This window comes from Miniopterus natalensis, chromosome 11 (genome assembly GCF_054644295.1).
Source record: "Miniopterus natalensis isolate mMinNat1 chromosome 11, mMinNat1.hap1, whole genome shotgun sequence".
Classification (NCBI taxonomy): domain Eukaryota; kingdom Metazoa; phylum Chordata; class Mammalia; order Chiroptera; family Miniopteridae; genus Miniopterus; species Miniopterus natalensis.
The window spans coordinates 19,279,485-19,306,941 of NC_142091.1; the positions used below are offsets into that span (position 1 = coordinate 19,279,485).

General features: G+C 40.9%; 1 protein-coding gene across 1 annotated transcript in view; it reads left to right on the forward strand.

Moving 5' to 3' along the window:
• The first annotated feature begins 1,104 nt into the window (after window positions 1–1,104).
• MMP20 (matrix metallopeptidase 20) overlaps window positions 1,105–27,457 on the forward strand; it is a 35,688-nt gene continuing 9,335 nt past the window's right edge. The window contains exons 1-8 of the mRNA XM_016206720.2: window positions 1,105–1,227; window positions 7,001–7,248; window positions 10,899–11,047; window positions 13,112–13,237; window positions 14,020–14,181; window positions 15,995–16,136; window positions 23,615–23,751; window positions 24,355–24,511. Coding sequence (XP_016062206.1) covers window positions 1,105–1,227; window positions 7,001–7,248; window positions 10,899–11,047; window positions 13,112–13,237; window positions 14,020–14,181; window positions 15,995–16,136; window positions 23,615–23,751; window positions 24,355–24,511 — 1,244 coding nt within the window. The remainder of the gene's footprint in view (window positions 1,228–7,000; window positions 7,249–10,898; window positions 11,048–13,111; window positions 13,238–14,019; window positions 14,182–15,994; window positions 16,137–23,614; window positions 23,752–24,354; window positions 24,512–27,457) is intronic.

Genomic DNA, 27,457 nt, shown 5'->3' on the forward strand with positions numbered 1-27,457 from the left:
TTTACTCCTTCATGACAATTCTAGAAAGTAGGTATCTTTCCTCCCATTTTACAGAAGAGAATATCGCAACTGTAAGAGATTAAGTAACCTGCTCAAAGTCATATGGGCAGCTTTCTGAACTAGAATTTGAACACATGTCTATTGGATGCCAAGTGGTACCAGAAGACAGCATGCTATATGCTATGCTATCCCTGTAACACTGAGGAGCTTAAACACAGTATTATTGTCAGTGTTTTGCAGATTTAAAACAAAAAAACTGATGTTCAGAGAGGTTAAATTACTTGCCCAAAGTTACACAGTTAGGAAGTATCTGAAACAAAATATAATGTCAGTTTGTCTGGTGCCAAAGTGCTTTTTCCACCATAAACACCATTTCTCCTTGATCTGTCTCTAGACCAAGATCAGTCTTAATCAGAGCCAGGAAAATAATATGATCCCCAGGTAACCAAAGTGAGCAGAGAACAGGCAGTTCTGTCTAATGTCTTGGTTAACTGAGAGATATCGCTTGCGTTAGCTTTCTTTCTAACAGTTATCAGTTCACTTTCCACCCTGTCCGCACAGTGTAAAGTAATGTTTCCCAGATGATTCAGGATCATCACACCCACAACCATCATTATGACCAGCATTCGTTACTGAGAAATACGAAAGTGGGTGCAGACGATTGGACTGAATGTGTAGGGAGCCCAGAATTACTGCGGACAAATTCAATTCTATTCTAATCACTTACTTGTTCTGGAATCAGAATGGGAAAAGGCCCCCAAACTGAGGCTAATCAAATGATTCGGTTTAGCTGGGTTCTAATTAATCAAGTTTACCCCAATTTTTGTTTCAGTAGCTGTCAAAATTCGTGAAAAGTGACTGCTTATCTCCTTTTGTGACTTGGTAAATTGCAACGACTAAAGCTTTCCCTGACTCCTGTGTGCTGTTGTGCTGCCCCGTCATCAGGAGAAGAATGGGCTGTATAATTAGCTTTTGAGACATGAATCATCCCTGCTCTGAGGGTCCAGACCTGTTTGACTCTATAAAAGCAGCTCAAGGTGGAAGTGCGAACGTGCACTGTCTGCCGTCCCGAGGCTGGTGTAATTACCCGGCCACCCTGAGGAGATGAAGGTGCTCCCTGCCTCCGGCCTCGCTCTCCTCCTCACGGCTTTGAACTTCTCCACTGCTGCTCCCTCCCTATTTGCAGCCACCCCCAGGACCTCCAGGAACAACTACCACCTCGCCCAGGTTTGTGAATCTTTGCAGAATTCCCTCTTCCTTCTCTTCCCCTGGAAAACTAAAAGGGTATAATAAGAAAATAAGGAAAAAAATCTGTTATTGTTTTAAAATCATCTTATAAGTCCATTGACATCTAATAGGTGCTATCTCCTGGGCAACTAAGACGGACATCTGTGCACACAGGTGTACATGGTGCATGACTAAATGAATAAATGAGTAATTATTTACCTAGGGATCTTGCTTCTTAGAGAATTTGAGGTGGCTTGCAGAAATATACGCAATACAAATAGACCAAAGAAGTATTTGAGGAATAATGTAGAGGAAAATAAAGGCAGAAAAATGAAAATTGAGGTGTAAGATTGGCCCTTAGTGCTAAGCTTCCTGGCAGCCCGCTTGTATTCAGGGAAAACTTGCTCAAAATCTAAAGTGAGCCAAGTTTTTCCTGGGTGCCTACCTGCTTCTCATTTGAGAGCCTTCCCTCTCTAAAGCGTATTCCCCAAGCAACTTATTTACTTACATTTTCTGTAATTCCCTTTTTAAAATCTCTCCCAAATGACTGTTAGAAGGGGACTGATACAATTATTCATATTAGGATTTTTGCAAAGGCTACTCAAAGTGATTCAAAGTGATTCAATGTGCAGGGTGGACTAAAGTAGGTTTACAGTTGTTCGTATAGAAAAAGGCATCCAGGTTATGGTTATTATAATAGCTTTTTAACTCAAAAGAATGTTACAACGCAACTGTAAACCTACTTTTGCCCACCCCCGTATTTTGGCTTCTAAGTGTTTTTTGCATTTAATAGGAAGGTGGCAATCTTTAACCTGAAAGAGCAAGTCTCCAATGATGGAACTTCCAACGTTAATGAAAGGTGTGTGGATGAGATGTTTTTGCACCAGGGCCTCTCTTTTAAGAGTCTGGCAAAGTGGTAGCACATCTGTGACTAGCATCCGTGCCTCGGGCGCTTTCCAACCCTCCAGACTACGCCTGTGTCAGCTTCCGAAGCTATGCTGCAGAGCTGATTTTCACTTCCATAGACCTCAGCTTGTCCCTACCAACTGTTTACACCGATCGTCCATTCCAGTTGGTCAGTCCCCTGCCACACCCGTCATTAAACATTTTGAATATCAATGAGCCCCTCACTTAAAATGTAGAGTGAACTCCAAGTACAGGCCTGTTGAATTAAACTTCCTTCAACTTGAGCCCACTTTTAGATGAATTAAATTCAAAATAACATATCTCAAATACTGGGGTCTATTTTACATTGTATTTCACTGGTGCCACCAGTTTTGCCCCACCCAGCCTCATGCTGCTCTGGTTCAGAAACTACGGAGGCTTTGTGACCTCCAGGAGGAGCGTCGTGCTGTGGCCAGAGCTGACCTGAGTGGAGGAAGGCCATGACTCTAGAGCAGGTTCAGACAAACTGTGGTCGTCGGAAATACCAGCCACGCCTATTCGCTTACATATCATATATTACTCTTTTGTACCACAGTGAAGTATGGCAAAACCAAAAATATTAACTTTCAGCCCTTTCCAGAAAAAATTAGCTGACCCCTGAGCAGGCTGCACAAGAAGAAGGCTAGAAAGTTTTGGGGAAAGCTATCCTTTCGGGAGCATTTGGAAAGAATTCAGTGGCCTTGGAGTGTTGGGGATCTCTAGTGATCCCTTACTTCTTTCTTTTTCTCCAAAATAAGTCAGCTCTCACCAGTTTTCCTTACCACACACCCTCAGAAAGACCTTCGACCAAGGACCAAGAAAACCTGTCAACACCTTGCCACTTGGCAAACGGCACCTTCTCCCTGCCACAGCCCCAGTCATCAGCTCTGGGCAAAAACAGGTATCACTTTAGTAGACTAGAAGGATCTGGGCAAACCTCTAACGTGGGTCCCAGTGACTAAGAAAATTAATGTCCCACCTTCTAGTGTATAGAATCATATAACAATTTTGGCAGCCTTAAAATACAACACATAAAACAGCATGAAAACAGGCAGTGTAAGTTCATTTATTCAACAATTATTTATTAACTGCTTACTGTGTGCTCTGTGCTATGTGCCAGAGGGGGTGGGAAGGTGCTGGGAGGAGATAAACAACAAGTCAATCGACAAATGTCCTAGATTATTTCAGAAAGTGATAAGTGATATTGGGAGGGAAAAAATTTAACCAGATGTCCGGGAGTGACTGGGACAGTGGGAGGCATTTTCACCTGGGTAGTCCAGGAAGGCTTCCCTGAGGAAGTGACTTTTGAGATGAACCTGAACTACATGAAAGAGCCAGTCACATGAAGGTCTAGAGACAGAGCTGTCCAGGCGGAGCAAACAGCACGTGCTTGCAGCAGCCTGGGGGCGAAGGAGCGTCAGGCTAGGGCGACAGGAGCGGAGAGCCCACAGGAAGAGGGTGGCCGAGTCCCCGAGACACGCAAGGCCAGCAGGTCACCCGGGGCCTGGCGCCCCAGTCAGGATAAGCAGCTTCCCCGCTCTCTTCCTCCCATTTGATCCCCACTAAGAGAGAACAAATGGTTTCTTGTGCCTGGAAACACGGCCCAGGCAACACTTCCAAACCCCATGCGCTTCGTCTCAAGCCCACAAACAACAACCTGCACTTGAAAAGACGAGCAGCTTTTCAGTTGATTTATTTAGTGTCCACTCATACTCTTTAAATTCTGACTTGCTGATGAGCGTAAAGGCTTCAAAAATGATGCAAAACGAAATGCCTCCTTAGTCTTAATCCAGGCTTTCATTCTATTTTATGTTTGCTTTTTAAAGACTACTGATATCAATACAACAGTTACAGCAGGTTGTTAAATTGTCCTTAAAATAATATAAAATTTTATGATCACATTATTATGAATTCATAATTAAAGAAAATAAAAAATAAAAACCTTCCAAATACGAATTGTTAAATTCGGGTGTCTTTCCTACCATTTTACTTTCTGTGCATAAAGATATTTTTAATCGTTATTATATTTGGTTCCTACCTTTCTCAGTGATTATTATCTCACAAAAAATTTTTACTTTTATACTATTTTCATGAGCGTCATTTTGAAGAGTTACAAATATTCTAGAATATGGGGGTGGGCAAAAGTAGGTTTACAGTTGTGAGTACGCAAAACACAGAGTTAATAAAGCTATTGTAATAATCATAACCTGCATGTCTTTTTCCATATGAACAACTTAAACCTACTTTTGCTCACCCCCTGTATAAGTGAGCTTTAATTTAATGATTTCTTTTGTTGGACACATAAATTATTTCCGCATGAATGATGTTTCTGTGAACATCTCTGTGCATCAGACTAAGCTAAAGGATTCCTTTTTCAGTATAGATTTCCAGAAGTGGAATTAATGACTAAAAGAGTATCCGTTTTAAAGTCTTTTGGTACATATAAAAGCATTTTTCACAGTGAGGATCTCATTAGATCCTCACACTGCTGTGGTCCTTAGGACAGATACCAACCCCATTTTATAGATGGAAAAGCTGAAATCAAAAGAGTTTAAAGGGATTTCCCCACACCTCTTAAAACCTAGGGTTTATCACACAGCATCCAAAGTTCTCAAACATCCTTTCTGTGACTTGGCCAAAGTAGAAAGAGATGTTGAAGAAACTGTATGTTAAACTCTGCCTTGTGTTGAAGTATACTTAGCTCTGAGCTTTAAACTCTTAATTCTCAGGAAGGGCACTAGGAAAGTGCAGTAAATGGGGACTTAGGAGGAGGCATGGGCCCCTGGCTGGCCGGGACAGACCCTCCAGGACTCCATTGTTTTTATCTATCAGATGTTGAAAGAGAAGTGGAGAGAGGACCACCTGAACCCTAAAACCCTGTGATTTTAACAATGAGGGAGTGGGAAGGGAGGGGGGCAAATGGGACAATTCTGATGAGTGCTGAAATCTTCGACCCAGTGTCACAATCAGATGCTGAGTCAACAGCACGTGGAGTATTAGAATTAACACACCCGCAATTCTCAGTGCACATCGCTTAGCCTAATTGAACATTTGGCCCTGAAAAATATGCCAGCACCTTGTCAATAACCTTGGCCAGAAAGTTCCCAGAAAGATTTAGGCTCTCAGGACAGCTGGTGATTCTTCAAAGGAAAACACATAGCGGTACAGGCCTACCTCAAGGAACAAGAAAAATTCCAAATAAACAATCTAACCTTACACCTAAAGGAATTAGAAAAAGAAGAACAAACAAAACCCAAAGTGAACAGAGGGAAGAAAAAAATTAAGGTCAGAGCAGAAATGGAAATTTTAAAAAAAGGAACAATAGAAAAGATCGATGAAACCAAGAGCTGGTTCTTTGAAAAGATAAACCGAATTGACAAACCTGTTAGCCAAACTTATCAAGAAAAAAAAGAGAAAGAGCCCAAATAAATAAAATCATAAATGAAAGAACAACTGATACCACAGAAAGACAAAGAATCATTAAAGAACATTACAAACAATTATAGGCAACAAATTCGACAATCTAAAAAAAAAGATACATTTCTAGAAGCATATAACCTTCCAAGACTGAACCAGGAAAACAGAATAACTAAACAGACCAATTTCTAGCAAAGAAATTGTAGCAGTAATCAAACTCCCAACAAATAAAAGTCCAGGCCCAGAAGGATTCAAAGGTGAATGCCACCAAACATTTAAAGATGAATTAACTCATGCCTATCCTTCTTAAACTACTTCAAAACATCGAAGAGGAAAGAATGCTTCCAAACTCATTCTACGAAGACAGCATTGCCCTGGTAGTACATTACCCGAGGTCTAGTATTACTTCACCTGAATATGTAATACCATGTCTAACAAATCCCCTATTGTTAGACATTGAGATTGCAGCCAGTGTCTTATTATTTACATATATAAATATGTATATATAACATAAAAATAAAAATATACATAATTTATGTAGAACATAAATAAATATATAGTTAATAGGATATATAAATAAATACTATTTATATATAATAAAAATACTTTATATATAATGTATAAATATAAAGTTGTATAGGTAATAAAAATGTATATATAAATCTTTAGCTGCTCTTTGTTTATTTTCCTGAAGTAATCTGGGTTAACAGTAGGCTCTGATCTTGCAATTACATGACACCGCCTAACTCACTTCACCTAAGCAGCCATAGAAAGGTGTTTTGAATGCTATATGAGAGGTTTAAGCCTTTATGTGCAAATGAAAACTTTATAATGTATGGTTAACTTTACTTGTCTCAAGGGACAAAAGCCTGTCCCAGGAAACTTGCCCATGGAAACAAGTTCAGCCCCACATACTAAACACAACTAAACTGACTTAAAGCCTTAGCAGAGAAACAGATTGAGGGCCTTTGTATAAGATGAGAGGTTGGAATATAAAGCCTCTGAGAGTTCAAAACACTGATGTATAAGGAAAATATACCAATAACTGCTTACCAGAGAAATAGGATAGTCTGTTTTGCACACTGGGTACCCACGTCAAAGACAAATAAATGATTCATGGGGGGAAATGTTCATTTTCCTTCCATTATTTTTCTCTCTTACAGTATCTATTCATTACAGGAAAACTATAAAATGCATGTGGGCACAATGAATAAATAAATAAACTAAAATTGTCACTGCCAAAAGATAATCATCATTAATAATTTGGCACACTGTATATCTTTCTAAGCTTTATCTATGCAAATATACCTAATTTTTTCCATAATAGAAGTATACTCTACACACTATTTTTCGTGTCCAGAAAATATGGCCTGAGCGTGAGTGCTCCCCAGAGACTGCGCTGTAGATGAGTCAGCCTGCCTCTCCATTTCAGGCATACCTTGACAAGTATTACACCAAGAAAGGAGGGCCCCAGCTTGGTGACATGGTTGCTCGAGGAAGCAATTCCATGGTGAAGAAGATTAAGGAGCTGCAAGCCTTCTTTGGCCTCCAAGTCACGGGGAAGCTAGACCGGTCCACAATGGAGGTGATCAAGAGGCCTCGCTGCGGGGTTCCGGACGTGGCCAACTACCGCCTCTTCCCAGGTGAACCCAAATGGAAAAAAAATACTTTGACATACAGGTAATGAGATCTGAGTCTTTCCAGATTCAGAGAGAAACACCCCCCCTCTCTCTTTCCTTTTCTTTAAAAAAAAAATCTTCCTTCTGATCTGTATAAATATCATGGCTCATCGCAGCCACGAGAAAGAATAAGAACTTTCAGGGCCAATTTTCAGGTAATGACAATGGAGAATTCACTAGAAAATATGATCTCAGGATTATTGCAATGGCCGCCTTGGGTATTACAATTTTACCAGTAAGAGACAACACATGTATCTTTAAAGAAAAATAAAATAGCGTTAATAAACTGACAATATCAACCAGTATTCTTAAGACAACCTGTTCAATCCGAAGAGTATGATAAAACTCACCTATCAAGAAATTGATTGTTTTCATGGATTTAAAAAGTCATTTATTGATGACGTATTAAGTACCTACTATAGGCATTCAGTTTTGGAGATAATGAATGTATACTTTACCCACCGGCCCTTAGCCCCAGGCTCCCCCTCCCACCTGAGGTCCCCCCTCCACCTCCACACTCACTGGTCAACCTCTGGCCTCCTACCAGGAGCAAGGACCCTGTGTAGTCGGAGGTGACGTGCCCAACCAGAACCCACTTCCTCTGGGTGCTCTAGGCCATCCCGTAGGAGGCCCTTCCCAGCAGCCTGGTCCCCCTGGGGGCCAGCAGAGGCCTCCCTTGCCACTGGGAGGGACCGTCCGCCTGAGGGTGGGGTTGGAAGCAGGCAGTCCCGGGGGCCTCCTGCCTTCCACACAGAAGCGGCCTTGGAAAAGAAGTGCAGCCCTCATTTGTTTTTTATGTTTTTTTGCCCCAGGCCTGCAAAAGTAGGGGTTTTCCAGGTAGAAAAGCAGACCCAGCAAATAGCCGCAGGGAGTGGACTGGCCTGGTGTGCGGGGTGGCAGGGCCATGGGCGGTGCAGGCGGTGGAGTGAAGGGGGCAGGAAGGGCAATGGTGGGAAGTGAGCAGCCTGGGGGGCAGCTAGAACATGAGGCTGAGCAGTTTGGACTTTAATCCCAGGGCATCCGAGAGCCAGATGGGGGTCAAGATCAGATTTCACTGTTTGGATGAGCACACCTGGTCTATATCTGGGCATGGAGAAAGGCTGGACTGTTAATATAGTCCCAGCAGTGCTGCGCTGGACCCGGCTACTAGCAGCTCACAAGAGCCAATCCTTACATTTCCTGCAATTTTGCAGCCAGTTGTTAAGTTTCCAAGAATTTTGTGATCTGGTTGCTAAACAAAACCATTATTAAAAATTAAATTGCATGAGCTTACAATTAAATAAATTATATTAAAAACAAAGGTAATCAAAGCATTGCTTTTTAATTATTATACTACATTTATGTTGACGAAGTCATTGACATCTATCTATTCATTTGTATGGTGAAAATGATGTGCCCTTGCTCAGTTCTTCCCAACTTTGGTTCCACGGCGGCTAGTTGGTAGCTTGAAATTAGCCATAATGAGAGTGTTTACAATGTGAAAATCTGCAAACCCTACAAATCAAGAATTCTTGTCACAGAGCCAGTTGTTAAACTGTACCAGCACCCAGGTTAGTCTCTGTGGACAAATGAGGGCCCAAAAGAGGCCACTTGTTAGCCGCTATGAGCTTATGAGTCCATAAGGTGGAGCTCTGAACACAATTATTAGCTGGTTTCAGCTTAAGAATCATGCAAAAATCAAACCATTTGTCTGTTTGGAAAACAATCCAAAAGAAGGTGAACACACAGTGATTACGAGATGATTAAGAGTAAGCTAGGAAACGTTTATATAAACCCGTGCAATCTCTTCCATCATTTTCTTAAAATAAACTGTATCATAGAATTTTAGTCTGTGGATGTGCACAGCAAAAACAAGGGGCATAGATCAGGATGATTTGAAACTTGGAGAAAAGTAATATTCTTGTGATACGTTGGGCAGCCCCCAAATGGCCTCATGCACTCTCACTGCCCATCCACTCTTGCTCCTGAACAACTCCCCTGCCACCTCATGAGAGGCCCAGTACTCTGTCTATATAGTTGCTGGATTCCAGAATAACTTTTTATAACAGAGTTGATTTAAAAAGGCAAAATATATCATAGTGCTTATGGGTACAAGCTTTGAAGTCAGATAGAACTGGGCTAAATCCTGACATCATAAAATGTACATTATTATTATTAACTCTTACGGTGTTGTGAGGATTGGATGGCATAGCACGTTAAAAGGGCTTAGAACAGCGTCTAGCCCTTAGTACTTGTTCAAAGAATATTAGCTACTGTCACTGTTGCTTATCAATCTCTAGACCTTGGGTCAGGACTTTTCTTGTCTCTTCTGGTGCTCTTGGCTGATTTGTCTATGAAGTGAGGGAATTTCAAGGTACCAACTACACAGAAAGTGAAAAATCACAGATTCTTGTTATGCAGTGGGCTTGGCATATTTTGAAAGCACTAAATTGTCTCTTTAAGGGTCCTTCTGGTTTCCCCCTTCAACATGCAGTTCTTGGCCCCAACCCCTGGAGTCAAAGATCTTTTCCTTTCCTTTCCTTTCCACTGCTGAGTTGAGCTACTTACCATTCCCCTCTGTGAGACACGATCCCTTCCTTTGGGCCCCCAGGATTACCTCCATTGGTTTCTCGCTGATATTGTACCACTTGCATCAGAATAACCTAGAACACTTGCAAAAATGCAGATTTCTGGATCACACCTGTATATTTAAAAATCTCCCTGGGTAGTTACTATGGGTCCTAAAATTTGAGAACTATGAGTAGGCCCTAAAAACTACTAGCTTTTATTCATTAATTCATCTGTTTATCAAGTATATTTGCTAGATGCTTACTATGTGGCAGGGACTGGACTAGGAGCTGGAGAAAGAGAGAAAACTCAGCCCTGCTCTCAAGGTTGGCTCCTACAGACCCAGCTTCTCACTCTGCATCCGTTATTCCATCCCAACCGAAGGCCCCAAGTGGAAGGCCCTCTCTCCAGCCCTTCCTTCGCATGCTGCCAGGACGCCACCCCCCAGGCTACAGGACAGCGTGTGTTAGTGAACCAGCAACTCTCTCTCTACAACTGTTTGCCCCACCCCCCAAAAAAACCCCACACTTTTCTGCCTGCAGATGTCACTGTCACACCAGGACTTGATGAAAGACAAGCTTTTTCAGTTCCAGTGAGCACTTCCTCTTTTAAAATGCATTATTTTAAGAAAAAAATATTACCCCCATGGCCCTGGGGAAATCCTGATGGCTTTTGAATAAGAGTTTGCATAACTTCTAAATTCCACATTTTGATTTCTTACAATTGAAAAATGTTCAACCCCTTATGGGGAAAAGAAATCTCTTCTCATCTAAAAGCCCATTAGGGAAGACAGATTTCTTGGTACTTGTAAAGTTACACAAGGCACTCTCCAAAATTAGCGATGACATCAGAATAGTGAACGCCAGCTCTTTCAGCACCAGGTTATGTCAGCCCTTTCACTTCATTTCTCTTTCTCATTGTTTAATGTGTGTCAGTAATTTAACAAATATGAAAGCAAAATAAGAATTATTGATTGAAGGGGAAAATCTACATTGTAAATTCATGTTCAATATTCAAAATTTTTAATAACAAACAATATAATTCTTGGCCTTGTCACTTAGGAGCATTTACTAAAAGAAAAACTTGTTCCTTTTATTTTCACAGAGTATCCAAATACACATCTTCCATGACTTCCACTGATGTAGACAAGGCAGTAGAGATGGCCTTGCAGGCCTGGAGTAGCGCCGTTCCTCTGAACTTTGTGAGAATAAATTCAGGAGAAGCGGATATCATGATATCTTTTGAAACAGGAGGTACTGTGGTGCTTCTTGGATTTTTGTCTGCTAATCCAGAGGAGAAATGTTCCAATACTTTTCCTTTGGCAATATTTAATCAGACTGATCAGCACAGTAGGGTGACGAGCAGAGGCCAAGATCACGGCCAAGTCATGATCTTCATCTGGCCAGAAAATAGAACCAGAGGCGCTCTCAGCATTTCTTGTCATTAGTAGACTGAGCTGCAGAATGGACTCAGTGTAACCAGTTTTTATTGTGGTTTTGCCCCATGAGGGACAGATTCTGTCAGATTTAGCTTTCCCTTTGGTTGGGGGGCCATATGATCTCGTGCATTCCCATAATGATGTTCATTGTTTCATATCTCCTTCCATAGTAGCCAAGAATTTCCCACCTTGAATCCTCACTGAAGGAAATAAATTTTACAGTGGCCCTGACAGTAGGAGAGTGGGGTTGGTCTTACCCACACTGGCAACGGCTTTGGGAATCTCTAGGCCCGCCTCTAACTTGCCCACTTCTCTGTCCGCCACCCACCCTGGCAAGGCCTGTTGTAGAGGCATGACTTTGCACAGAGATTGGTGAAGCGCTGAGTACTTTCCAGAGAAATCTTCTCTAGTTAGTAGACAAAGGAAAGCCATGAAATTACTTTCTCTTCTTAGCTTCCTAATAGGCAAGGAAAGCGAGTGCCACTTCCTCTTATCCTCCAAGGATAACATGTTTCAAGTTAATTTTGATATGATGTCACTGGGAAAAACCATTCTTAGAAGCTGGGAGAGAGACAGTCAAGCAAGTCCTGGGTATACACCCTTTAGAGATAGCTCATGGTGGGTCCTGTTCCTCCTAGAGGACCAAGGCCACCCCAGTAAATAAAGTAGCAAGACAATGTGGCCCAGAACAGCTTTGGGGGCCATGGAGTTAACATCTTTCACGCTTGCGACCTGTCCCCTAAAACACAGGCTAACTAGGAACTGCACTGCCATTTCACTAGGTGCCTCAGGTCACACAGCCTGATTAAACTGCACCGAAGCCTGGGAAATGACACACCAGAACTTGGGGTGGGGGTGGGGTGTTGTGTGGGGGTTTTCTGAGGTTTTACTTTATTTTCATTGTTGACACTATTACAGCTGTCCCCATTTTCCCCCCTTTGCCCACCTCCACCCACCCCGTCCTCACCTTCCCTCTGGCCATCACCACACTGTCAGTGGGTTATGCATATTTGTTGCTTTTTAATAGAGAAGCGTATCCTCACTAAAACCCTGAAAAACTGTGAAACATAGCTTCTGCACCATCGTTCACTTTATTTTTCTGCCTTTTCTATTAAGTCTGTAATGAGGTGTTATACAGATAATAAAACAAAAATATGTGAAGTTTTAAAAGTTAGGATTTTATAAACACCTTTATTACTTTCATGAGTTTTACATGTGAAAGTCTATCAAAATTACAGAGCAATTTTTGGCACTTCCTTACATTGTATTGTACTGTATTGCATTGTATTATATTATATTATATTATATTATATTATATTATATTATATTATATTATATTATATTATATTATTATATATTATATTATATTTATTATATTTATTATATTTATTATGTTTATTATGTTTATTATGTTTATTATGTTTATTATATTATATATTATTATATTATATTATATTGTATTGTTGTGCTGTACAAACAGAAAGCACACACATGTTCAACTTGCTGTCTTAGCTAGATCAAATGTTAAAAGCTCCTCTCTACCAATGTGTTCACATTTCTATTGGTGGGAGACATGGGCACAATTCACAGTATGCCACATATCAATGAACAGATATCACAATAAAAACAGTAACCGAAGAACATTTTTTATTTTTAAAACTTACTACCTTTGAAATATAACATAGCCCTTTTAATTTCCCAACTGACAGATTACTCATTGACATTGAGCTTCTTGTCATAAAAAAATAAATATTGAAAATCTATTTGTATGAGAAGGGTCAGTGCTATTCAAAAAGTTGTCCATTCCCTGTAATGTTATGTACTCCTCCAAAGTGCTAGAAGGACTAAAAGTTGTTGGCGTTTCTCCCCACTTGTTCAGATCATGGGGATTCCTACCCATTCGATGGGCCTCGCGGGACGCTAGCCCATGCTTTTGCACCTGGAGAAGGCCTGGGAGGAGATACACATTTCGACAATGCCGAGAAGTGGACTATGGGAATGAATGGTATATATGCACAATTCACCATAACCTGGAAAATATTGTACCTTCTTCTGGGCCTCCATCATGAAACCCTGAGGTTCAACGTCCCAGGCCACCCTTTAACTAGGGGGGCTGGCTAGGAAAAACAAGTAAGCCAAAAATCCAAAAGGAACACTGTAAGGGCAAGACCCTCCCTCAGTCATGCTGTAGACTTGTCTGGCCTCTGGTTCATAGCGTATCATCTCAAGCAGCAGCAATCCCCTCCTCAACACACGGCTCTCCTTAGCATTTGTTGTTTCTTAGTTGTACTTGGAAACAGGCTACATCCAGGAATGACCTGAGGGAGTCAGTACTCTCTTGAGAAGTGATGGGGATGGGTATAAATTTTCAGAACATTGCGCGTGTCATCTGGAATTCTTCAGTGCGAGACGTGTGTGGATAAAAAGGAGTAGTTATTAGCAAAGAACTAGTAAAGTATTTGTGACCTAAATCTAGATATTACTGCCACTATTATCATTTTGCCACTATTGACTTTTTTATCAACCTACTGAGCGTCACTAACAATGAACAAAATGGACTGATTACATTTTCGTCTTTCCCCACCCCCACGCCCTTCCGAGCCAAGGGGGAGACTAAAGTAAGCAAAGCTAAGTGCCAGAATAACCTACCAACTTCTGAATAACCCAGTTATGAAAAGAGAAATGAGTTAACTGTGAGGTGGGTGTCAATTCTCCTGTAGAGACAGAAGATACTGAAACTAAAACCCTGTGTTGATGCTGTTTTTTTCTCTCTCTCACATTGTCTAGGTTTCAATTTATTCACCGTTGCTGCTCATGAGTTTGGTCATGCACTGGGCCTGGCCCATTCCACAGACCCTTCGGCACTGATGTACCCAACTTATAAGTACCAGCATCCCTATGGATTTCACCTTCCCAAAGATGACGTGAAAGGGATCCAGGCATTGTACGGTATAATCACTACACTTCTTTGACGACTAACTCTGAAAGTAACAAGCACTTAGACTCCAACTTAGAGAAAATATACTTTGCCAGGAGTTACCTGCAGAAGTAAAGATTAAGCTCTGCCCTCTTATGAAGAGCTTCTTTACCGGAAATGAATATTGCTTTCTTCTAAGATGTACAATTAAATTTTACATCTTTCCTCCAGAACATATTGTTCCCACAATGACCACAGAAAATACAATCATTTGTTTTTTGAGTGTAGGTCAGGATTTATACCTAGGGAGAAGATGAATGTATTTTATAGTTTATATCTATGGTGTTTTTACCCATTTTCAGACAAGTAACCTTATTTTTCTAAAAACAGCAACTGTGATGATAACACCTACATCACTCAGTTGCACAGATAGTCTGCAGTTTACAAAAATGTGTCATGAGTCATTTTACACCATCCTCATGACCAGCCTGAGGGTGTGAAGGGTTTTCCACATTTGATAGCTGAGAAAGCAGAGGCTCAAATACAGTAAGTATCCCAAGATACTCAGAATTATCTCAAGGGTTAACATTCCTTCAGACTTAATAAAGGATTACTAGAAACTCTATATCCAACCTCCTTAACAGAAAGACAAATCCATTAATTCATGAGAAGGAATCTTGATACACTGTTAGACCTTGATACTTTTTCTTTAATGGATAAAAGGCAGGAAATTCTAGAAACTGATTTTCCCTTAAGCCTTGGAGCCGGGTTTTCAGTCTTTACTTGTCCCCAGAAGCGATGGCTCAGGCAGACCCTGCTCATTCCTCTGTCACTGGCAGCTAGTCCCTCAGGAACACAGAGTGGGAGATAAAAATCCCACCAGCAGTTCTCCCAACGAATGGATCCTTGTTTTACAAGAAGATCCACCAGAAGACGCTTCTCTCTCCCCATTTATTATCTTACGTATATGGCAGGGGATGTAGGGGGTGTGTTGGTGAGAATAATAAACCTTGGATCTTAGTGGCTTAGCGCAATGCACAATAAAATGTGTTTCTTGCTCATGCAAAGACCAGTTCAGATAGTATGACTGTTGGGTACCCCTTATCCATGTAGTGACACAAATGTACAGGCCTCATCTCATTTCTATAACCTTTATCTCATGGTGTTTCACTTCTCTCCATGACGGTTCAAACGAGCGGGAAATCATCCTCTACAAGGGAGTTTCTTGGCCTTCGAGTCACTCATATCAGAGATGATGCCTGTAAACAGCAAACACCTTCAGAGCACTTTAGTGCCATAAGAATTCTTGGTCTTCCCTGAGGCTCCTGATAAAACACTATGCACAGTGTAGGACACCCAGCAGTGGCTGAAAATAATATGAAAACATGTAAGAAAGTTATAATCTTATTGAGAACAAAGTATTTCATTATAAAGAAATAATCAGTGGCAACTTCTAAAATACATTTTGAATTTGGAACACCTGTAATTTTCAAAGAAGTTGTCTAATAATAAAATAATAGCTACCATGCTTTGAACATTTACTATGTGCCGAGCACTCTAAGTCCTTGCAGGCATTATTGAATTCTCACAGAAACCTGAGGTAGGTATCATCACTGCACCACCCATTTTACTAACGAGGTCACTGAGGCTTTGAGAAGTTAAATTATTTCTCCATTTATCGCACAACTTGGTGACTAGTGAAACTGGCTTCAAACCCAGGTCTGCCTGCCATTGACAGCCAGGCTCTTTGTCACCTTGTCAAATACAGTGAAAGTGGGCCCCTGGAGCAGAAGTGTACTGACTCTCAGTTCCAGTGCCGTTTGACCAACTTGCTTTGAATCCTAGGACCTCGGAAAACATTCCCAGGAAAGCCCACTGTGCCAAATGCCCCCCCTCATAATCCATCCAACCCTGACCTCTGTGACTTCAGCTCATCGTTTGATGCGGTGACAATGCTGGGCAAGGAGCTCCTATTCTTCAAGGACAGGTAAGCCCAGAACGTGCCTAAGACAATGCGCTTGTTCAGAAAGCATGAAGAAAATGGTTTATAAACTTTTTTCACTCAACAACATCTTATTTTCTCATATCAATGAATTTTAATTTTTATCTTTATTTTATACATGTATACAGGGTGGGGGAAAAGTAGGTTCACAGTTGTGAGTAGGCAAAACACCGTTTATTCCTGTATTATTATTTACTAGTCATTGTATTATTTTTCATAGGAACAACTGTAAACCTACTTTTGCCCCACCCTGTTTACTATTCCAATGAATAGATATATCATTAGTTATTTAACCAAGTCCATACTTATGAACATCTAGATTATTTCTAACTTTTAAAAATTAGGAACAGTTTAAATTAAATCTTTAACAATGGATACGAATCCACTTTTCAAAGGCAATTTAGAGCAGAGCCCCGGAACCCAGGCTTTCGCATCAGGCTAAGTTGGTTTAAATTCTGACCGTGCTTCTTACTGATCAGGTGACCCTTGGAAAGTAATGCACCGAACACATAGTGATCACAGTAAATATTTACGAATGGGAATCAAAAATTATGTACAATGGATTGAGGCTTAGAAACATGAGGTATTTTTTATTATTTCTTTTTATTGATTCTTTTTTATTAAGACATTGACTATTGACTTTTTTATTGACTATTACCCAAAGTAAAGTGAAACAGAATTGGTAGGCATTGGTTCAGGAGTGACTGGCAAGAGGCAGAGCAGGAGGAGCCTGGAACACCGTGCCGAGTAACGTGGGCTTAGGCTAAGCGATGACGTCAGATTTCACGTTGCTCAGACGGGTGCATGTGGTAACCATCCAGTGACAAAGAAATGAGATGCTAGCGATGGTGTAGCATGAAGCGTGTTCTTTTGGCAAATATCAGTGGCTGTGGTAGGGACAAAGGAGACAGTGAAATTAAAGGTCTTATACCTTTCCATGCAACTATAATTGTTTTCTTAAAAAAGCTATATATATATATATTAAAATATATATACATACATATATATTTTTAAACCCTCTATCAAGCTATGAGCTTTCAGCGATTACTACTGACTACTTGAAGTAGACATATCTTTCAACAAAGTTCTTGACTATGAATACCGAGGGTAGTATCAGAATAGAAAGGGAGGCACTGATGGGAGAGACGAGCGGTCAGGAGGGATTGTGAGTGGTCCCCTTCTAGCACTGGATTCGCCACAAACTCGCCATAGACCTTGAACCTGTCCTCTCCCATTTTACAGTGAGGTGCCGTCTGATATGAATCGCGACTTCAGTGTATTCAGTCCTTGCTATCGAAACACTTTGTTACCAAACCCTTGCAATGGCCCTGAGGTCTGAGCTATTTTCTTCCTGTAAGACACAGAAAGGATAAGCAACTTGCTGGAGAACACGCTGTAGTGAGGGGTAGGACCAGGACCCACACCCACACTGTCCCAGGGCAAGTCCCAGAGAAAGAATCCCATGACTCTATAGCTCTGATCCCCTACCGGCTGTCACCAAATGTCCCAAAGTGCTTGCTAAGCCTGGACAAAGAACAAAGAATTCTTTCAAGTCCCAGGAACAATGGCAACCTGGGGGCCGTTACGAAAGAGCTCCCAGTCTGTCGCCTCCCACCCACAGGCCTGGAATTCCCCGTCGAGGGCAATCGCCTGTTGACGAGACATTTCAGACTGTGGATGTAATAACCACATTGTTTGTTTCCCAAGCAAGATGGAATGCAGCACCTTTTAAAGTCCCTGTGAGACTGCTACATAGTCTCCACTGTATCTAAAAGTACATCCGTACATTCAGATGTTCTGTTTGGAAAGAAAGAAACTTCAGGTGTAATTAGTTGAAAGTCATATATATTCAATTTATATACAGGGTGTCCCCCCCCCCTGGAAATGTATACACACTTTAACAGCTGACAGCTCAGTTTTGAAAATGGAATGTATTTTAATAAATGCTGCCTTTATAATTATTCAAAGTGTGTGCATACCTTTTTGGGGACACCCTATATGTTTATTCTTTATAATAGATGGCAAAATATTGAGACTATCCCAGATTGCCTCAGGCACTTAGGAAAGAGGAGAGGTAAATGAATTACAGCCATACCAAAATGATATTTGCATCTTTCAGGTTATTCTGAGTTTTACACATTACCGTTTAAGGGTCAAAATCAAGAATATCACAATCAGCTAGAGACCTTAGAAGAATGATAGCATTTTACATATGGAATAAGTATAAGGGTTGATCCTGTCCAAACTCTTTGTTTTAGAGGTAAGAAAGCTAGATCCAGGTCTCCCACCCTAGCAGACCCTCCACGGTAACTATGGTCTTTTGACTCCCCGTCCTGAGTCAATCCTGTCACTGGCTCATATAGAAAACCTTCTGATTATGCAAGGGAACTACCGACAGAAGCACTTAATGACTTGGATGAATTTAGGCCTTTTGCCCGCATGCCCTTGAGTTAGTAGGAAAGCACTCAGGGCTGCTCCTGGGTGCTCCTGGGCCCTTGCCGGACGGTGGGCTAAACAGCCACAGAAGGACAATGTTCTTAGACTAAGTTTCCCAAAAGTGTTTGATAGGCTTCTCCACATTCTGTCTTATTCTCAAAATAGCATTATTTATTACAAAAACATGTCAGTCACTCCTGTCACACTTTGAAAGATGTTATGTGTCTTAGATTAGAATGCACAGAAAGACATTTTTAAGGGTAGGCAGGACCCCAAGGGAACTGAAGAGAAGGGTGAATGAAACAGGCTGTCTGAGGGAGGCACCCCCAGGCCTTCGGCAGTAATTCAGCGAGAACAATGGGGGGGAAAGAGTCAAAAGTAGCAGCGTAATTCACATAACTAGGAAAATCAAGATTTGTTGGGTACATGAAGAAAAACTCAGTGTTGGATGTGTCGAATTTCAAGGAATAACAATTCTAGTGGGATTTTATAGAAATAAGCTAGTGCTCAGAGGAGAGTCGAAGGTTTCAAGGATTGTAGAATCTCCCACATGGAAACGACAGTTCACGATGTGAAAATAAACCCCATTAATAATAATAATAACTGACATTTTATGATCATTTACAGTGTGCTGTGTGTTATGCTAAGCATTTTACAGATGCCTACTCATTTAATCCACACTGTTATTATCTCTGGCTGGAATTTTAACCTAGGTCTACTTGACATCAGAGGCAGAAGCCCTATAGTGGAGTCCCAAATAAATCAGAGAAAAGGGGCTTTTTTTTTTTTTTTGAAGTGAATAACAGTGAAAATGCTGCCCGAGGTGACCAGATTGAGAACCGAAGAAGAGGGACTGACTGGCCAGGATAATTAAGGAATGTCATTCCTATGGAGTAGTGAGGAAGGAAACCAGATTATGTGGCATGAAAGAACATTGGTGGGAGCTAATGTGAGAATCTTGTGATAACAAAGGGAGGTAAATCAATAGCTGGAAGAAGCAGGAGGATCAAATAATGATTTATCAAGATGGAAAATACCTGGACATATTTGGGGACATGAAAAAGAGCCAGTAGAGAAAAAGAAACGCAACGCACTGTGGGGAGGAGGGACAATAAACTCAGAAATCACTCCTGTTAGATAGTATGTTTGGAATCTAACATTTCCCGGAGTTTCCACGGGCTCGAGGGAAACCTGCACAACTGGAGAGGAAGTCACCCTCCTTCACAGTCTCCCTGGAGATGTGCCTTTTCTATAATGTTGCATCATTGAAAGTCAACAAACAGCACTGTAATGACTTAGTCCTATTCTGTTATGTATTAAGAATTCAGGCAAAGAGGCAGAAGATATACTTAGATTCCTGACTCATTATATCTTCTGAGCTCCCTCCTTCTGGCCGGGAAGGGGGTGCTTTCCATCTTCACAGGTTGTGACTTATAAGTATGGTTCCCCATCGTTTCCTCAGATGGTTATAGACAGGTAATTTAAGTGCACTCTGCACAGCTTCTACTATTTTTAACCCACAGCACTGTCTCAACATGAGTTTTCAGTTTTATGAGCTGTATTTTGCTTGGGCTTGTGAGATGGTGCATGGTTGATTTCCTGGCCTCTAAAGCATTCTGATAAAAGCATACCTGGTTAGTGAACCCCTCAAAATGAACGGCTGCTCAGCCAACGATGTGACAGAAATATTTTATATCAGGGAGCAAACTTAGAAAGAAACTTGGCTCTATTGATAAATCTAAGTTTAACTTTTATATGTCATCAATTGATAAAGTTATAGAGTATCTACAATTTAATTGTAAGACTAGTCCAGAGTTTATCAAATGCTTTCAGATGCATTAACTCAGTTGATCCTTTCCAGTATTAGCACAGATATTATTATTGTTCTCGCTCTTATTTGACAGAAGGTACTTGAGCCTCTGAAAAATTAAGTGACTCACATGAGGTCACATATCCGATGAGAAAACAAGGTTTCAAGCATCCCTTGCTCCAGTCACTGCACCACGTTGCCCAACCTCGGGGCAGGGAAGAAGCAGTTCAGTTGTGAGCATCAAAAAGATAGAAAAAGGACACCTCTTCCCCCTGAAACTGGGGAGCGGGATGACAGGGAAGAACAGAGTAAAGGGGAGCGAAGGGTTGAAGAAGATGGACAAATCAGGGTGCCCATTCAGCTCCTATTGAGCTACCTTGACAGTCCAGCAAATCAGAGGCGAAGGCCTCTTCTGAAAATGAAGGACTGATGGCATCGGCTGAGGGAGGTGGGGGTAAAGACGGTTGGGTGTAACATCAACAACAAAAAGAACAGAGGTTTGACAAACATGGATCAAGTCCCGAGATGTGCCAGGCACTCTGCTAGACTGAGCTTTCAAAGGTGACTAATGCATGGCCCTGCCCCTGAGGAGCTCACGGGACTGGCAGAGAGCTGAGAGGCCCAGGTGAAGGTTACCAGTGATCGAAGCTCAAACTTGATGAATTAGTTGCTATTCTTTAGTAAAAGGGAATGAAAATTTCAGAGACTATGAAAATCAATGAACAAATAAATTCCACTCAACCCTCTGGCACTCATTTATTTTGCCAGCAAATATTTATTGAGCCCTGACTATGTGCCAGGTACAGTGTCGGCTCCTGAGAACACAAAGATAAAGGGTGCAGCTAAATATCTAATCTGCAGGTCCACAATATCAATAAATTCCATTGTTTTGTCTTCTTTATCAAAGACCAGATTACAGGCTATTGATATGATCTGTTTATCTGTTTTCATTACCAGTTTCCACACATCCTGCAGCTGTTCTTTTCCAACAGGCTCACAGATTTTTGCGGGGCAGCTTATATTTTAAATCCATTTACATGTGTTACTAGAAGGTTACTTACCTAACAGTTTTTTGTCAATTTTAATAAATTTATTATTGTAATCTGTAGTTCTAAGGTTGTAAATCTTCTGAGTATGTGTTCTGTTGCTTTATTAACTACTGGACATATTGTTTCCTCACAGTGTACTAAAAATTTTCATGACTATGAATTCCTTTGGGATTTGTGATACTTTATATAAGTGATGGGTAGTTTATTTCTATCTTATGCATACAGTGTATACATTATAATATGTCATCACAGTGTTTAAACCAGGGCTTCTCAACTTCAGTACTACTGATATTTTGTTGTGTTGGGCTTTCCTGTGCATTGTAGGAGGTTTAGGGGCATCCCTGGCTTCCATTAGATTCAATAGCACTGCCCAGCTCCGGTTGAAACACCAAAATTGTCACCAGACATTTCTTCTGGATACCCAAACCTGGGCTCATTTAGTGGTGGTGGAGAAAAAGGAGAAGAGAAAGCAGTCCCTCTTGCCTTCAGAGAAAGCTGGGCCTGATTGGACAAGGGGTCAGGATATAAACAAAATAAAAACAAAGATCGCAGGCTGACAATGAACAAGTAGGTGAGAGACGGTATGTGGTAAAAATCAGGACGGCTGGAGCCTAATTCGGCCTGTCTCCCTGTAACCGCCAGCTGAACTCTGGCCCCAGCAGCCCTCTGAGTCTCAGTTTTTCATGGGGTAAGGCATATGTTCTAGACAAGGCTGTGATGTGTAGGGCCCGAGGAGAGGCAGGACACCCTAACTGGACTCCTGCCACCTGTGTAAGGCCTACGGTGGGTGCCCAGTTAGTGGGTAGTTAAGGCCTATGCAAATAATAACTTTTATAATTATAAAATATAATATGTTTCTAATGCACTTTCCCATGCATTATCTCATTTGATCCTCAGTAATCTCATGGTTTAGGCCAGGTACTACTTGCATTTAAGAGATGATGAAACTGAGGCTTGGAGACATCGGTCAGTTGGAACTCTAGCCTACACCTTCTGAAACACAACGTGCTTTTCCTTCTGCATCATGATGCCACTTAGGAAACACAAAGAAATGTTCTCTCTCCCCAGAATAGCTCTCTTTTAGATTTCATCAACAGCGTAAATTGCCTCATCTGGGATGACTTCACCAAACCCCTACATGCAATAGGGTAGCCCTTCTGTGTGTTCCTAGAGCATCCTGAAACTAATGCTTTGTAGAACTGATTACTCTGAATTAGAATGTCCTAATTACTTATCTGTCTACTACTAGACTGCAAGCTCTTTGAGGGCAGGGCCTGTGTCTCATTCAATGTCTCATCTTTGACGTTCCATAAATATCTGTTAAATTGAGTAGGAAAACCCAAGATAAGATTTGAGTTCTTTAAGTCACTACATGGAAAGTTTAATGTCAAAACTTTATTATAGTTTCCCTGTCCACAAATGATTTTCTGTATTGACTCTAGCTTCTATGAAGTCAACTATTCATATTTTATAAAAGTAATTTTATCTGAAAGATCAAAATGGACCACATTTACAATGAAAGTTTGAACCCACAAGCCTCATGTATACTGCCATAATTTTATGGAAATAATATTGGGTAAGTGGATGCATGAGTTGCTAAACTTTAATTTGTGTGTTGCCAGGTTTTCTGTTAATTAGCCATCAAGGTAAAAAATACAAATGCTTTCAATAGATAAATATATAAACAACATGATCATTTATAATTAACATTTTTGCTGTTTTTACTGGGAATAATTAGCATCTTCCAACCACAAAGTTTGGGTTCATTTATATAATGTTCATAGTACTCACCTGGATCATATTTATCTTTGTGAAACTTTAATTTTTAAAAGATCAGAGTGGGAAAAGGAAATTTGTATCAAATGGTGTTTCAAATAGGAAGGTGCATAGCTTAAATGTGTAAATAATTGATGTCATTTCCTTGCTATGTCCTTCAGTATTTTGACCACCCTTAAATAAATGAAAGAAAGGGGGTTGTAGAGATGCTAAGAGAATGGAAAGGGAGAAGAAACTGTTTACCAAGGTAAAAAAATGTATATTCCCCTTAAAAACAAGGCAAGGCCAAGAGGCTATTAGCATGGCCTCTGAAGCGTGGCTTGCAGTACATTTCCATTCAATTTAGGATGAAATTAACCCTTGACCTTGGTTTCTTCTGGATTGCCCAATAGGATTTTCTGGCGTCGGCAGGTCCACTTGATGGCAGGGATCAGGCCCAGCACCATCACCAGCTCCTTCCCCCAGCTTATGTCCAACGTGGATGCGGCTTACGAAGTGGCTGAGAGGGGCACCGCGTACTTCTTCAAAGGTACCTACAGATTCCCCGAAGGGAGAAATAGCAGGCCGCAGTGCCCGGCGTGTTTGGAACATGTGGCACTGTCAGTGTCTGTTCAGTGATCATGGAGCATGTTTTGGTCATTCCTTCTCCTCAGGTGGGGTATGAAATTCTGCCCCATTTTATTGTAACAATGACAAAACTGATAATGACTATCAAACTGTCCTCAGATCTGACCCTTTACTGAGGCTTCATGCTAGGGGACAGTGTTATGGAGCTAGAAACTTGGATCCTGTCCCCTAGCACCTCCACTCAGAGAGGCATGGCATACCCCCCTGAGAGCCCCTAATTAGCAAAAGACAACATGGAAACCAAGGTGAGGAGAACAGTGCCTTTGTTGCTATGCCAGGGTATTTTATTTTACCTTTGTTTTATTTGTGGTTGGGAGATGCCTCCAGGGCAAATTTTAAGCCTTTTATTGAATTGACTATTAGAGGCTTTATCTCCCATTGGATTACAGCCATGGCCAGTATCCCAGAAACTAGTCCCATTTAGGATCCGGCATAGAAATCCTCGTGAACGAAGTGCAGCACTAAGTGGTACAGAGTTTTTGTAAACCTTAATTTCTGTTTTCAGGCCCCCACTACTGGATAACAAGAGGATTCCAAATACAAGGTCCTCCTCGGACTATTTATGACTTTGGGTTTCCAAGGTATGTGCAGCGAATAGATGCTGCCGTCTATCTCAAGGATGCGCAGAAGACCCTTTTCTTTGTGGGAGATGAATACTACAGGTATGGCTCTTCTCCTTTTGACTGTCCAGATGTATTCAATGGGAAGGAAAAAAGTATTTTGCAGACATAGATGCAAGGCAAGTTTGCAATAGGCCCATTGACTCTTCTTGGTCACCGGGGTGCCATTTACTGATGGTTGACACTGTCTTCAAGATATGGAGCCATCCAAATGATAAGTGAAACATTAATTCGATGATACCATTCTTTGGTCTCTAGGACACCAAACATCCTGATCTTCCAATGCACTCATTAACTGGACCCCCAGTGACCTAAAAGAGTGGATGCAGCATCCCCAAATATGTAACTACCTACTGGGAATGCCTGAGGGGAGAACTGGCTCCCTGTTGTGTGAGTACCAATGCATTTCAGAATACTCTGCGATTTTGTACAAAATGGGCATGGCTGTGGGGCTCTTTGAAGGAAAGTTCTGCTAAAAGGAAAAGGTCCTCTTCCTGAGTTTTTTAGCCAACCTAGAACACGAAGATTCTTTTTATCCAGAATGAATTATTACTCATTCCCATGCCTGTCTTGCAGGAGGTTATTATAAGCAGAGCTTAATAAGGTGTCATATGTCAGCCAGTCACTGCACACGCAGGGTCACACCTGCTTTCACCTACTGAGTTTCTATCCGTAATTGATTCCTGTTGAATGATGAATACAGCTTTTCACCAAGCGCTGCTTCTGCACACCTCCCCTCTATTCCCAGTTCTCACTTTGGCATTGCTTTTCCCCTCTCAGCTTCAAAAGAGAGAAGCAAACGTACATTCTAAGCAGGTGGCTATGCTTAGGGTTCGGTTGGAAGCAGGAGGGCACACTTTGGTCCAAGGGTTTTTATTTACCAACAAGGCTCCTTCCCCACATGTTCATTTACTTTTATTCCTTCTTTCCGCTTTCTAGCAGGCCCCAATGATCCAGCCAGTTTTTTTTGTTTGTTGTTTTTCTTTACATTACTTCCACCACCTATGGCTAATTTCTCCTGTAGATGTTCTCCCTCGCCTACCAGTAGCAGAGCCGAGGCCACCCGAAGAGTTTCTAGGGGTGCATCAACTCCATCATTCTTTGAGATGGTCTGTTTTCTAAATTTTGTGTAAAGCGATTTGCAAATCTGCAAGTCTCCCTTTTCCAGCTCTAAACCACTGTTTCTATACAGACAGGCTGAAGGCATAATTGATGCAAAGTAGAACACAGTTTTCCACATTCTCTCCTTCCTGAGTGCTCCAGGAATACTGGAAATGGATCTTTTTATTTAAGGATTTTATAGTTAGTCACCACAGAGAAATTAAAAAAATAAGAAAGATGAATAGAGGTCAAAATCTTGTCTTTTGATCTTAAATTTTAAAAAATGCATTGCCAAGCAACCACGTTTAACCTACATATATTGGGCATAATTATGTCAGGCTCTGTACTAGGAACTGACACCAAGGGAGGCATAGAGTTTGCTGTTTAAGAGAGTGGGAGGGAATAAGAGAGTGTTAATCTCAACTCTAAGAGCAAGCAATCACCTGGAACCCTGGATCACCTTTCTATCTCTGTTTCATCATCTTCAACATGAAGGTAGAAATAATACCTACCTCATAGAGTTGTGGGGATAAATGAAAAACATGTGAAATGCCTGTCATATAATTTCTCATTTCATGTTAGGTGCTATTAATGCCCTCAGCAAGCCTTACAGTTGAGAGTAAATATACCGATAAATAACAGCAATTAAAGTGCCCTGGTAGAAGAATGCACAAGGATCAGTGGGGCAAAGCGAAGAGGAAATAGCCAAGAAAGAATTCTTAGGGGAAGCAACGCCTGAGCTTCATCTTGATAGTTGAGTAGGAGTTTCCCGGTCAGGAGGCGGGAGGGGCGGGGGTGGTTTCCAGGCAGAGAAAGCAGGTGAAGCAAAAGCACTGATGTATGAAAGGGCATGTGTGCAGGGGGAAAACCTGAAGAGGTTCACTAAGCCTAGAACATGCGCTGGGATGGAAGATGTGGCCCAAGGACAAGCAGGGTGGAGATCATGGAGGATCTTTGTTTTGATAGGAAGATCATAGGTCTTATTCTCTAGAGATGAGGGATATCATTAAATGTCTTAAAGGACCCAATAAGATTTGTGTTATAAAAATATCACTCTGTCAGCACTGTGACTACATCTGAGGGGCATAAGAGTGAAAGTCAACTCAACCAGGTAAGCCAGGAAGTAGCAGGAAATATATTGAAAGTGTTCAAAGAAAAACTATTTTTCAAAAATGAAGGCAAAATAAAGACATTCCCAGATATACAAAAACTGAAAGAATTTATTGCTATATATGTGCCTTACAAGAAATACTAAAGGAAGTTTTTCAGGCTGAACATAAATGGCACCAGGCAGTTGTTTAAATCAACAATACAAAAAAAAAAAAAAGAGTACCAGTAAATGTAATTATGTAATTATATTTATTCTCTTAACTGATTTAAAAGTAACTGTATAAAACAATATGTATATAGTTATATTGTTAGACCTATAAGATATAGAAATATATTTGTCAATAACAGCAGTTGGGTGGGAGAAAAGCTGTATTAGGCTAAGGAAATGACACCAGGTAGTACCTCCAATTCACACCAATGAAAGGAGAGAAGCAGAAATGATAAATGAGAGGTTACAATAACAAATACTACAAATGTATTTGCTCTGTTTTCTTCTCTCAGCTTCTTTAGGAGTCACTAAATTATATAAAATAGTAATTACAACAGTATGTTTTGGGGTTGGTAACCCATACAGATGTAATATGTATAGCAATAATACCACAAAGACAGGGGCAGGGAATAGAGTTATGTAAGAGTATGTTTTACTGTCTCACTGGAACTAAGTTAGTAGAAGCAGATTATGGTAAATTTAGTATATGATATGTCCTACAGCAACCACTAGGGAAATAATCTTTTAAAAGTAGTAAAAAATTATGAAAGAAATCAAAATGGTACATT